The following is a 13,207-nucleotide window of genomic DNA, read 5'->3' as shown; positions in this document are numbered from 1 at the left end:
ATTGCTACTTGGTTGAGAAGCGGCTGATCGAGGCAGAGTTGATCAATGCCTTTGGTGATGTCTTCCAAGTTGCTTTGGTTGATCAGGGTGTCCATGACATTGTTGAACTCTTCTCTGAGCTTTTGTAGTCCTGATCTTGTCTTTGGAGGATTCTTCATGGTTGGAAAAGTATCTTTAGGGACCATGTCCTCATCACCTGTCCCAGTATCTAGGGAACCAGGCCAAGTATAAGTAGACCTTTTAGGCGGGAACACTATTCAAATTTCCCTCCATTTGACAAAAGGGATGTGCTTTAGTCTGATATGATTACCCATACCCTTACAAACCCATGAGATTGGCATTTAATGCATCTTCCTTACGTATGTCAGGTGACAATGACTTTTCGCAGGAGCCAAGAGGAAAAGCAGAGGTTTTGCAAAGACCCATACTGCGTCTGAACCGCTCATCCAACTCTTACACCGAAGACGAAAAGGACGCGCCAAAGAACGGTTTGGCAGCAGGCAAAATACGCCAAGGAAAATTGGTGAGACTGTCAGAAGCATTACGCCATCTCAAGATTCGAACCCAGTCAAGACAGGTCGTGGGCCGACTCACTCGACTCAAGCATCACGCCCTTCGTAGTTTTCGAATCCGGATCCGGATAATAAAATTGATTATCCGATAGATCCGGATCCGGATACCTTGAAAAGTCCGGATATCCGGCTCCGTTCCAGTCCTAACTCTTAGAGGCATATAGCTTTAGGTTTTATTTATAATATATTTAGATATTAACGCTGGAAGATTCTATACAAAGCCCATTGCGGCAACTGATTTTGGTGATGTGATATGATGATGATGATGTGGACCAATAAAATTAGTCTTTAAAATCCTATATGGACACCTTGAGAAGCATATAGCTTCAACTTTTATTAGTATAAGATTATTATCTGAAATATCATGTTAACACAATTATGTAAATTATTAATTTTGACACATTATATTTTATATAATAAAATCTCTTTCCAGGATATACGATGAGCCTATGAACTCAATATTCATTGAGCTGCCTTGAGTATATATATAATGGTGGAGCATAATATTAAAAAAAAATTCTAAAACTGATATAATTTTTCTTTCGATTTTTTTTTTATAACTTTTATTCCTTTTTAAGAAGTGTTTATCTATTTTTAAAAATTCTTATCTGAAATATCATGTTAACACAATTATATAAATTATTAATTTGACACATTATATTTTATATAATAAAATCTCTTTCCAGGATATACGATGAGCCTATGAACTCAATATTCATTGAGCTGCCTTGAGTATATATACATAATGGTGGAGCATAATCTTTGGTCAAATCCACGGCGACCACAAAGGATGTTGTAACATGCATAAACAGCTCACACTATTACAAATCCCACCGACACTATCTTCACATCTACACGTGATTTCAACGTATCAATTACTCATTCATAGGAATCCTCATCACATATCTTTTTTTCTTCAGTTAAACAAATCCGATCCAAACAAGTGGAACAATTAATTATTCCAAACCACTCACACAAATATTAAAGTAAAAAAGAATTTTCAAATATTTTTTTTGTTTAAAAATCAAAAGATCGAACAAGAAAAAAGAAATCAACAAAAAGAAACAAGTTGCCCGACCGAGGCAAATGCCACGTGTAACATCACATGAGCCAAACTCCAAAACAAAGCCCGACAATCGCCGTAACGAAGGTACTCTTTTGAGTAATCATGACCGACACGGCACCATTTTTATCATCAGCAACCTCACCGTCATCATCTCCAGGAGCATCAGCGCTGGGTCCATCGGCGTCTTCATCGGCCTCCGCGTTTTTAGGTTTATGGTTACTCGACTTAGGAGCTGAAGCCGCCGCCTTAACAGTCTTATAGATCTCTCTCGGCAACAAAATTTTATCAATCTTGTAAACTATCAACGGCTCTTGATCTTTTAACGTCCCCGTAATCTTCGCCGTCACAACGTCCGTCTCAAGCGTCACTTCCTCTCCGTCGTTCTGAACGGTGAAATCAAACTTGTTGTCACCTTCCGTCGCTAACGTGTTAACGGCGCCGTTACCTGATCTAAGCATCTGCAAAGACTGGTAAACCGGCATGCCGTGGTATAACACTAACGCCGTCTTGTTCGCAGCAGAGAGAGCTTTAAACTTAGGCATGTATTTTCCGATAGCGCTGTCGGAAGGACAAAATACCGTCAAGCCTCCATCGACGGTGTCCTGGAACGTTTTGTCGGCGCCTGTGGATTTTAAGATGTCGGAGAAAGCCTTGCATCCTTGTTTCTCGAGGATTGTGGTGAGGATGAGATCGCTAGGGCTCGCAGTTGGAGCTTCTGCCTCCGGTGAAGTCAAGACTTGGCTGATGTGAAGAACAGAGATGTTGTAAGCCTTCTCAAATATAGATTTGACGTATTGAGCTGTGAGCTTGCTATCATCGTCTTGGACTCCGAAAGCAACTTTCCCACCTTTTATGTCGGTGATGTTAACGTAGCCAGAAGTTCCTGTAGCGGATCCGGTAGATTGGAACATGGATGCGGTGGATGTAGTGCCGTCGGTGATCTGGTGGAGCTTCTTGGCGCCAAAGTAATCGACGAGGACATGTAGGGAGAGGATGTTGCGGATAGTGTAAAGTGAGTAGCCTTTGGAGAGAATTGAGTTCATTGCTGAGTTGTCAACGGCTAGGACGGTGATCGTTTGCCGGCGGTTGATCTCATCGGCGAGATGAGTGGCTGTGAGGTAGTGGTTGAAAGTAGAGAAATCAGGGTCTTTGGCTAAAATTTTTGTTATGTTGTGGGCATTTGAAAGAGAAAAGAGGAGATGGAACTGGAAAATGAGGACCAACGCGGTGGCTGCTTGCCGGAAATGAGCCATTTTTGGGATGAATGATTCGGCCACTGTGATAGACGACTTGTGTGGTACCAGTTAAAGGGGGTCTTTTAATTATAAGAGGGAAACAAAATAAGAATAAAGCTGTCTCGCATATTTCCAGCGCTAAAGCAGGTAAATAGGTCCCACAGAGGTTTAGTCTGGGGTCACACTTGAGAGTAACATGGGTGTAATATACCTATACGGACAAGTATGATTATCGCAAAAACTGATATGAGTTTCTTAAAGCATTTTCTTATTATTAAAATAGGTTAAGAAATCTATATAAGAAATCTATATAAGAAACCCTTAGTTTTATAGTGTCTAATGGTAAATCTCTTAGAGGTTTTTTTTTAAAAAAAAATTTGAAAAAGTTTGTTGATGATTTAAGAATGTCAAGAGTCATGTGCCTCATGAAAATGACGAGAGTCAAATATAGAGATCAAGGATTCTCCATGATGCAACAAAGAACCTACGAATACCAAATATCCATCACAATGAAAACACCAAAAACATGTGCAATACGTAAGAAAGAATAGATGTGTCGGGATAAAGTTACACACATATGTTTCTGAAAACGCCAGTACCTCTTTGTGCCACCGGAGTATATGAAGAGCTTGGTAATAGATTAATGATATGCCGTGGAGGTCATACTATCGCAAAGGAAAGAGAGGAAATGGTCAAGAAGAAGGGTCAACGGAAGGATGAGCTGTCAAGTTTTAGTTGGTTGATTAGTATAAGTCAACAGAGTCAAACCTGTAACAACCTTGAGTATAAAAGGTTGAGAGTATTAGATATTTTCAGTCAGTTAGAAATTGAGAGTGTTGATTCTCTGGATTGTGGAGATCAAGTGGATTCTTATACGCTTGGGATTGTAATTCTTCTTTTCAATCAATAAAGAGCTTTTTCCTTAACAAATTGGTGCGTCGTGAGCGCTCTGGATCGCACTTCGCGAATCGAGAAGTAATGGCGTCAACAAATTCGAAGCACAAGTCCTCAAATCAGGTTACGGAGATTCCGACGATTCCACCGGTGACATTGGAATCCCTAGCTCAAACGGTGATGGATCATAAAACGGAGCAGCTGAAAAGCGAAGCATTAACTCACGCAATGATGACGGAGATGGCAAAACAGATGAAACAAATGGATTCTAAATTCTCGGAGTTTTGCGATGATGCAGCGAGATCCACCAGACTCGCCGGAGGTGATGGAGTTTCCGAATTCAGATTACCGTCATCAAGCAAATCAGGTACGTCGAACTAACATGGAACCTGGCCTTAGTGATAGATCAGAGGAAAATAGAGTTAGGAACACGATTGTTAGTACTCGGGAGAGTATGTTGAGACGAGTAGATCTTCCGATATTTGACGGCCAAGATTCATACGGATGGATCGCCTTAGCTGAACGATTCTTTCGGATTGGAGGTTATTCCGAAGAAGAGAAACTGGATACGGTTTCAATCAGTCTTGTGGGAGATGTTTTGAGCTGGTTTAACAGCGAGACACAAAGGAAACCATTCGCAGATTGGAAAGATTTCAAAGAGAGATTGTTCGCTCGTTTCAGTCGAGTGAAACTCAGAGATCCGAGTCAGCCATTCTTTAATATTCAACAAACGGGATCGGTGGTTGAAGATATACATTTGTTTGAAGACCTCTCACCTCAAGTCACAGGGGTAACAAACAAACAAAAGGAGGGAATATTCATGAACGGACTAACTCCGGAAATGAGAGAAGTAGTAAACATGTGTAAACCAGTGGACTTACCAGAAATGATAGCTTCGACGTATCAAATGGAAAACAGTTGCATACACAGTGTGGTGAAAAGAGAGATGCAACAATCGAATAAAACAACAACACTACATGTGAACAAGTCATATTCAAGCCAATCACTTCCTCCTTGGAAGATGAAGCAAATAACCAACAACGCTGGTCAGAACGGGAATAAGGCACAACAGACAAGACCACAACTGCGTTTGACAGAAGCTCAGATAGCAGAGAAGAAACGATTGGGCTTATGTTTCAAATGCGATGAAAAATGGTCACGCACACACCGTTGTGCCAACCAAACTCTGCAGGTTTTGATAGTGGTGAATGGTTTTGAGATGGAAATATTAGATCAAAATCTGATTGAAGTGGAAGAGGATTATGTGGTAGAGGAACCTGAATTGATGAAACTATCTTTAAACTCGTTCCTGGGAATAAGCTCACCGACAACAACAAAGATGAAGGGCTGCATTAAGAAATCACAGGTTATAGTGATGCTAGACAGTGGGGCAACATATAACTTCATTAGTCCACCGGGTTTGGTCAACAGGTTGAGATTGAAAACGGTGACAAATCCTCACTTGGAAGTGCTGTTGGGAACTAGAGTATCAGTCCAAGGACTTGGTATTTGTAGAACAGTAGAGTTGAGCATACAAGGTTTCACTTTCCGAGCTGATTTTATTGTCCTGGAATTGGGAACAGCAGATGTGATACTCGGAGTTCAGTGGTTGCGCACATTGGGCCGTTGCACAATAGACTGGGAACTACACGAGTTTTCCTTCATGTACCAAGGGAAACAAATCACACTGGTTGGGGATCCCACCTTACACAATCAGAAGCTCTCTTTCAAGAATATGCAACCCGAGTATATGGTCAAGCATAACAGAGCAAGCATTTCGTTGGGCAATATTGAAGTTCCAACAAGAAAAATACAGAAATAGCACAACCGATTGCAGAGGTTCTGGAAAGATTTGATCACATCTTTGACAAACCAACTTCCTTACCACCAATACGAGGAAGGGAGCATGCAATTAACCTGCAACCAGGTTGTGGTCCTATAAGTGTACGGCCATACCGTTATCCTCAGGCACATAAAGAGGCAATGGAAAAGCTAGTCCAAGAGATGTTAGACGCGGGATCTATCAGACCGAGTCACAGTCCGTATTCAAGCCCAGTCTTACTAGTTAAGAAGAAGGACAACTCTTGGAGATTCTGTGTAGATTACAGAGAATTAAACCGGGCAACGGTAGCGGATAAATATCCAATACCAATGATTGACCAGCTCTTAGATGAACTTCATGGAGCAAAGTTGTTCTCAAAACAAGATCTGCGATCAGGTTATCACCAGATAAGAATGCAAGAAAAGGATATTGAGAAGACAGCTTTTCGAACACATGACAGCCATTATGAGTTCATTGTCATGCCTTTTGGCTTGACAAATGCCCCAACAACGTTTCAGGCACTGATGAATGAGGTTTTTAGACCCTTTCTCCGGAAGTTTGTGTTGATATTTTTTGATGATATACTGGTTTACAGTTCAAACTTGTCGGACCATGTAAAACACTTGGAACAAGTGCTGAAGGTGTTCGAAGAACAGAAGTTGTTTGCAAACAAAAAGAAATGCTCTTTTGCACAACAGTCTGTGGAATATTTGGGTTATGTGATTTCAGCTGAAGGTGTATCTACTGATCCACAGAAGATAAGTGCTGTCAAGAACTGGCCGACACATAGAACAGTGAAGGATGTGAGAGGATTTTTGGGTTTAACCGGATATTACAGAAGATTTGTGCAGCATTATGGCTTACTGGCTAAACCTCTTACAGAACTACTCAAGAAGGAGGCGTTTGAGTGGACGAGAGAGGCACAAAACGCTTTTGACAGTTTGAAAGTTGCGATGATCTCAACACCGGCTTTGGCATTACCAGACTTATCACAGGTATTCATCATTGAATCAGATGCTTCGGGTTATGGCTTAGGTGCAGTGTTGATGCAGGGTAAACATCCGATAGCGTATTTCAGTCATGGGCTAACGGAGAAGGAGCAACTTAAACCTATATACGAGAGAGAGCTCATGGCTATCGTGCTATCAATTCAAAAGTGGCGCCACTATCTGTTGGGAAGGAGATTTGTAGTTCGGACATATCAACAGAGCCTTAAGTACTTACTCGAATAAAGAGAAGTAACTCTAGACTATCAGCGTTGGCTCACTCGTATTATGGGATACGATTTTGATATTGAATATAAAGTGGGCAGTGAAAACAAAGTTGCAGATGGTCTCTCACGGATAGTACCATCAACGACAACGTTACTATATTCCATCACTATTCCAACGAATCTGCAATTACATGATCTGTTTAAGGAAATTGATGAAGATGAAGAGATACAAGAGATATTACGGAAAGTATCTGCAGGGGAACCAGTTAAACCAGGGTATACGGTGGTTGATTGGTGACTCTTTTATAAGAAGAGACTGGTTTTACCTCAGTTATCCGCACATATTCCCTTGATTCTCAAGGAAAATCACGACAGTGTGTTGGGTGGTCACTCGGGCATTCTGAAAACTTAATGTGGATTAAATCAATGTTCTACTGGAAAAAGATGAGAGCTAGTGTGCAGAAGTATGTTTCGGAGTGTGCAACCTGTCAAACGAGTAAATACTCAACACTGTCTCTAGCAGGGCTCCTTCAACCCATTGAACTGCCTACAAGAATATGGGAGGATATATCAATGGATTTCATCGAAGGACTTCCAAAATCCCTCGGTGTAAATGTCATCTTAGTGGTGATAGATAGCTTAAGTAAATATGCACATTTCTTAAGTCTAAAACATCCATTTACAGCAAGTGAGGTGGCTCAGAAATTTGTGCAAGAAGTGGTCAGGCTTCACGGTTATCCTCGTTCGATCATATCCGACAGAGACAAAATTTTTCTGAGTTCCTTTTGGAGAGAATGTTTTAAAGCATCAGGAACTAAACTTCGTTTTAGCACGGCGTTTCATCCCCAATCAGATGGCCAATCTGAGGTTCTTAATCGCTGTGTTGAGACATATCTGCATTGTTTTGCATCCCAACAACCTAAGAACTGGGCAAAGTATTTGATGTGGGCTGAGCTATGGTAAAATACTGGATTCCATACGGCCACACAGTGTACGCCGTTTAAGTTGGTTTCTGGCCGCGATCCTCCGTCCTTGTTGAGCTACGAACCAGGATCAACGAGCAATTTTGAATTGGAGACTATGCTCAAAGAAAGAGATACGATGCTATCGATGGTAAAACAGAACTTGGTACGTGCTCAAAGTCGAATGAAGAACAACGCAGATAAGCATCGACGATAGTTAAACTTTGAAGTGGGGGACAAAGTTTATCTCAAACTCCGACCATACCGTCAGCAATCAGTAAGCAGAAGGATATGTCAGAAACTGGCTGCGAGATACTATGGTCCATATAAGGTATTGGAGAAAGTGGGGAAAGTCGCATATCAGTTGCGTTTACCGGAGGAATCCAAAATACATCCAGTCTTTCATGTATCACAACTCAAGCCTGTATTGGGGGAAGGTGTAGTGATCACTCCATTGCCCATTTCGGTGACAAGTGAGGATGAGTTGGTGATTGAACCAGAAGACATTTTGGATACTCGCTATGAAGCTGAAGGTCACCTAGAGGTTCTTATCAAGTGGAAAGGCTTGCCAGATCATGAGAATTCGTGGATGAAGATAAGAGAACTCAAACATCAGTTTCCTACATTTCCACTTGAGGACAAGCTGGTTCTCCAAAGGGCGGGTATTGATATGCCGTGGAGGTCATACTATCGCAAAGGAAAGAGAGGAAATGGTCAAGAAGAAGGGTCAACGGAAGGATGAGCTGTCAAGTTTTAGTTGGTTGATTAGTATAAGTCAACAGAGTCAAACCTGTAACAACCTTGAGTATAAAAGGTTGAGAGTATTAGATATTTTCAGTCAGTTAGAAATTGAGAGTGTGGCTTGATTCTCTGGATTGTGGAGATCAAGTGGATTCTATCTTGCAAGCTTATACACTTGGGATTGTAATTCTTCTTTTCAATCAATAAAGAGCTTTTTCCTTAACAAATAACCAATATGCTTGAAGGATCCTTTCGCAATCCACTCAAAGATTAACCAATAGCCAAGCCTCAATAATTCAAAAACCTAGATTACAGATATAGCATCACCAAATAGGTCAACACTAACTTCAGAAATATAACGTTCATGGAGAAATTGAGGAACAGAAAAGTACAAAATGTAAATTTAACAACATATGACATTGGGGAAACTGTAGGTTTAGAATCTAGAGTGGAGATGATATCACTAAACCAACATGAGTCTTTTTGAAGTGAGGCTTGATCTATGAGACTATGACTACTTAGAAGTTACAAAGTAGTACGATGTTCAATAAGTATGGAATCTCCGTAAGTAGCAGCGTCAAACCAGTGGTAAGCCTTTCAATTCAAGAAGGAAAGCTCTTTTTTTAGGACTACTAACCTCTCTGGCAATTGTTTTGGCTATATGCTTATTTCCTGCACGTGCAACCTCACCAAGAAATGATACACCATCCGCCTCAAACACATTATGCAAACTGCAGGAACACAAAACTTGGTGTGAGTGAGTTACAGACAATAAATAGAGAGACAATGCTAAATTACATAGACTTACAAGTGAAAGGACCTTTGCTTTCATTCTAGACATGGAAGCTCTTGTTACGGAACACACATGCAACTTTCACAACATATTTGAACGATGGTGTAGAGCTATTATAATATTAATTATGACAGGTGCAGGATTATGGATTATAATCAAATGACACCGTCCATCAAAGAGAATCAAAACACATATAAAATGAACAATCTACACTTCGAGCAGCAAATGTAATCTAGAGAAGCGAGTATATAAATTTCAATACAGTAAGAGGATAGGCGTAACCCAAAATTCATATGAAATTCAACAGAGAAACAAATGGAACAGCCAGATTTCTCCTGATTTTAAAATCAAATTGGCTTTAACCAAAACAATCACACTGGTATTGCATAGTTTATCGTCCGATTCCTATCAGAGATCAGTTTTCCCGACTATACACAAACCCAATCAGAAATCGCCTTCGACGAAATCGGAACCTGAATACTCGGAAAGAAGCTGTCGGAGATACTCAAACATCGAAATCGCCTTCGACAGAGTAAACAAAGACGAATCGCCAAAAAAGATTTATCGGACAAAGGAAAGAAGATACAGAAAAATATCGGGCAAAAAAATCATTTTCTCTCCAAAAGTTTTTGACCATTCATAAAGATACACGTGGTGACAAAAAAACGTTTAAACGTTTCTAAACCTTAGAGCATATACATCAGAGGATCAAGAGGGGTTCATGACACAGTTTTTAAGACAAAAGATCTTAATATTAAAGAGACAGTATCATTCCGACGAACCTGAAGGACGGTATCATCCCAAAATGAAGCATTCTGATTGGTCGAAAATTATAATATTCGAATTAAAAAAAAAAACAAAACTAAAACCAAAAAGAAAATGTTATTATATTCTGGTGAACCCCTCTCTTAGGAGTTCACTGATGTACATGCTCTTATGGACTGAATTCAATTATATTTAATATTAAATATGAGTAAGAAATCCAACAAAAAACGGCGATAAAAATAGTCTTATTATTCAATATAAAACTAGACGAATAATCATATTGAATAATTTATTCTCTCGTATCCTTTTTTATCCTCTAATCTTCTTTGCGGGTTTCATTTTTTTAATGAATTTGGAAATCATCAAATTGTACTTATAATTTTGTAAAGAAAATAAATAAAAATTCGTTAAATGATAATTAAGCGTGAAAGAACCAATCAAGAGCGGTGAAACAAAATTCGACTAATTAGATGTAAACAAAATTAGCCAATCAGAAGCGAACGTCTCAAAATTTGACCAATTAGAAGCATGTCGACAAAACTTAGGCAACAAAATTCACTCAATCAAAAACAGGCTTTTTCGGACTATCTTCCATCTTGGAACCATCTTTGACTATCTTCATCCCAGCTATCGCGACAGAGAGAACGAGAGAACTCGAATCCCTTAAGTCAGGTCTTGACATTTTGCACTCATCCATCATTGAAGCTTAATCAAGGTACGTGATGTGGTTTTCATTGGATTATGTTGATTTTGGAAGTCGTTGCCCTAGAAACCATTATTGGGAATTAAATTCGATTTTTAGTTAGGGAATTGTAGATTACGAAAATATTTACTGATTGCTTATTAATCGAATGAGTATTTAGTGAATTGTAAATGTTAAGCCGTAGTTAATTGGAGTTGATTAGAGTTTTTTCCCCACTACAAGAAAACAGTGATTTGGCGACTGCATTTTACGACTGAATTACAAGTCGCAAGATTTCCCGACTGGTTGCCGACTGATTTGCAACTATGACGAATAAACAAAAGTAGTCGTAAAAAAGTCGCCCAATTTGTGACTAACAAGAAAAGCTGTAAATTAGTCGCATATTAACGACTACTTTGCAACTGGTGCGTGGGTCCCTAAAAAAAATATGTATTACGTTTTGTGGTTGGTGTACCTATTTTTTGCGACTAACGGTTTGTAGTCGCATTTAGTGGCATTGTAGTTGCAAATATATCTATGTATTCTGACCTCACAACTTTCTTCCATTCATTCACATATACCATCAATCAAATATAAGAAAATTTTGAGAGAGGTTTTTCAGAAAAAAAATTTCTGAAAATTTTAATTATAGTAATAGGAGGAAGTGGATGAAGAAGAACCCTACTAATTTGTATAAAACACTATGCTAATAATCTAAATAATTGCATAAATTTCTAAATAAATAAGTTATGTTTTATGAGGAAAAAAAACTTATGTTGAATTTTTAAAAAAAATAACTTACTCATTTAGAGACTGAATTGCGACTGATTCACTTTTAATAGCCCAAAAAAATGCCCGCCAGTTCACCCCGCCAATAAAAATTAGGTCCAATTTTTTTAACAAGCCTGCTTAAACCCAAAATTATACGCCTAATTCCCTACGAATCTCCAAATCCCTAATTCAATCGAATCCCAATTTCCATCTGCAAATCCCTAACCCCTTGAATCCAAATTTTTCTCTTCGAATCCACTCTTTTCTTCGTCTAATTCAATCCTAATCTCTTCTCGAAACCTAATTCAATCCCGAATCAAAACCCTAATCTCTGTTCTAAGCTCTCGTTTGATCTAATCCAATCCCAAATTTGAAACCCTAACCTCTGAGCCTGTTGCTCATTCCTAGCTGCTTGATTCTGATTACCCTGAGCTAGATGCTCCTCTTAAACCCTCTGGTTCTCCATACCCAAGTCTAGTTCTTAATCAACCCTTTCTCTTTCTTCCTCTTCTCTCCAAATGATGTATGTTGTCAATGTACGAAAGTGGTGGATCACAGAAGTACTTCTGGTGTTCATCCACCTGAAAAGCAAAGACAGAACTAGAGGATAATCAGTAAAACAAAAGAAAGTGGTGACTTGATCTCAATCAGATTCAAAAACTAATGCTAAATCAACACACAATGGCAACAGCGCCAAATTGAAACAAGAGTTTTCTGACTCTTTGAGGTTCAATTTCTCTTTGTAGTTGTAGTACAAGAGCTATCAATCCATATTTGTGATGTTTTAGACACTAATTTGAATGAATCAAATCTTACTCCAAGTCTAACATTGATCAGATTTAGTAACAAGTGACACTAAAGCAATAAAACAAGATTAAGAACTAAACAAACAATAAACAAAAGCAAATGATGATGATGAATGATTCCAATTAACTTTGAGTTCTAGACATGATAGTAGATTAGGGTATCTTTGGTGCTAGACTAAGATGCTAAGGACAATATGATGAATGATTCCAATTAACTTAGGATTCAAAGCAAATTCAATTCTTTCTCAAGACAATGAACACAAATCAAATCATTACTCATACACAATCGTCATTAGAGATATAATGATGAGATTGCATTAAAAATCAACCCTAAAACGTCATATATTCTTCAAACAAGCATTTTCATGTGATCAAAGCAATAGACTCATGTCTTGGTGATAACACCGTATTTTGACCACTTTTATGGATCGTTTTAAATAATTTTTCAATGCTTTTTATTTATTTTTAAGTATTTTTATTATGTTTTCCTAATGTTTGTAGTTTCAAGACTCTTTTCAGGAAACTTAGGAAAAAACTTAGCAAAATGGATAGAAGACCAGATTTTCAGCTTAGAGTCAAACCATCAGAAGTTCACCCTCAAATGAATACCTTCTCACCGACCGATCTAGCTCAAATTTGGAGATCTTAAAGATGGAACAAATAGTTTTCCAGCACACCTGACATCAAGACAATCCAACGGTACAATCAAAAGGTATGCAAAGAGCAAAATGTCCCGTCAACCAGCCGGAAACCAATCCTGACTGCGGCCAGCACCTAGTTTACACCAGTCTCGTTCATCCTGACCGTGGTGATTGGTCTGTTCGTCCTAGAAGCCCATTTCCATAATCGATTCTTTCATTTGGAAAAACCGTAAGTGACGCCCAA

The 13,207-nt window shown here is 39.0% G+C and overlaps 1 protein-coding gene across 1 annotated transcript; it reads right to left on the bottom strand.

Moving 5' to 3' along the window:
- Nucleotides 1–1,437: 1,437 nt before the first annotated feature.
- LOC18030740 (fasciclin-like arabinogalactan protein 2) lies at nt 1,438–2,968 on the bottom strand. Its single transcript, XM_006414950.2, has one exon. It carries the CDS (start codon nt 2,889–2,891, stop codon nt 1,674–1,676), a length of 1,218 nt encoding a protein of 405 aa, XP_006415013.1. The 5' UTR covers nt 2,892–2,968; the 3' UTR covers nt 1,438–1,673.
- Nucleotides 2,969–13,207: the final 10,239 nt, after the last annotated feature.

Source organism: Eutrema salsugineum, unplaced genomic scaffold (assembly GCF_000478725.1).
Source record: "Eutrema salsugineum unplaced genomic scaffold, Eutsalg1_0 scaffold_1, whole genome shotgun sequence".
Lineage (NCBI taxonomy): Eukaryota > Viridiplantae > Streptophyta > Magnoliopsida > Brassicales > Brassicaceae > Eutrema > Eutrema salsugineum.
Note: the sequence above shows the minus strand (reverse complement) of the source record. Positions and strands in the feature narration are given on the sequence as shown.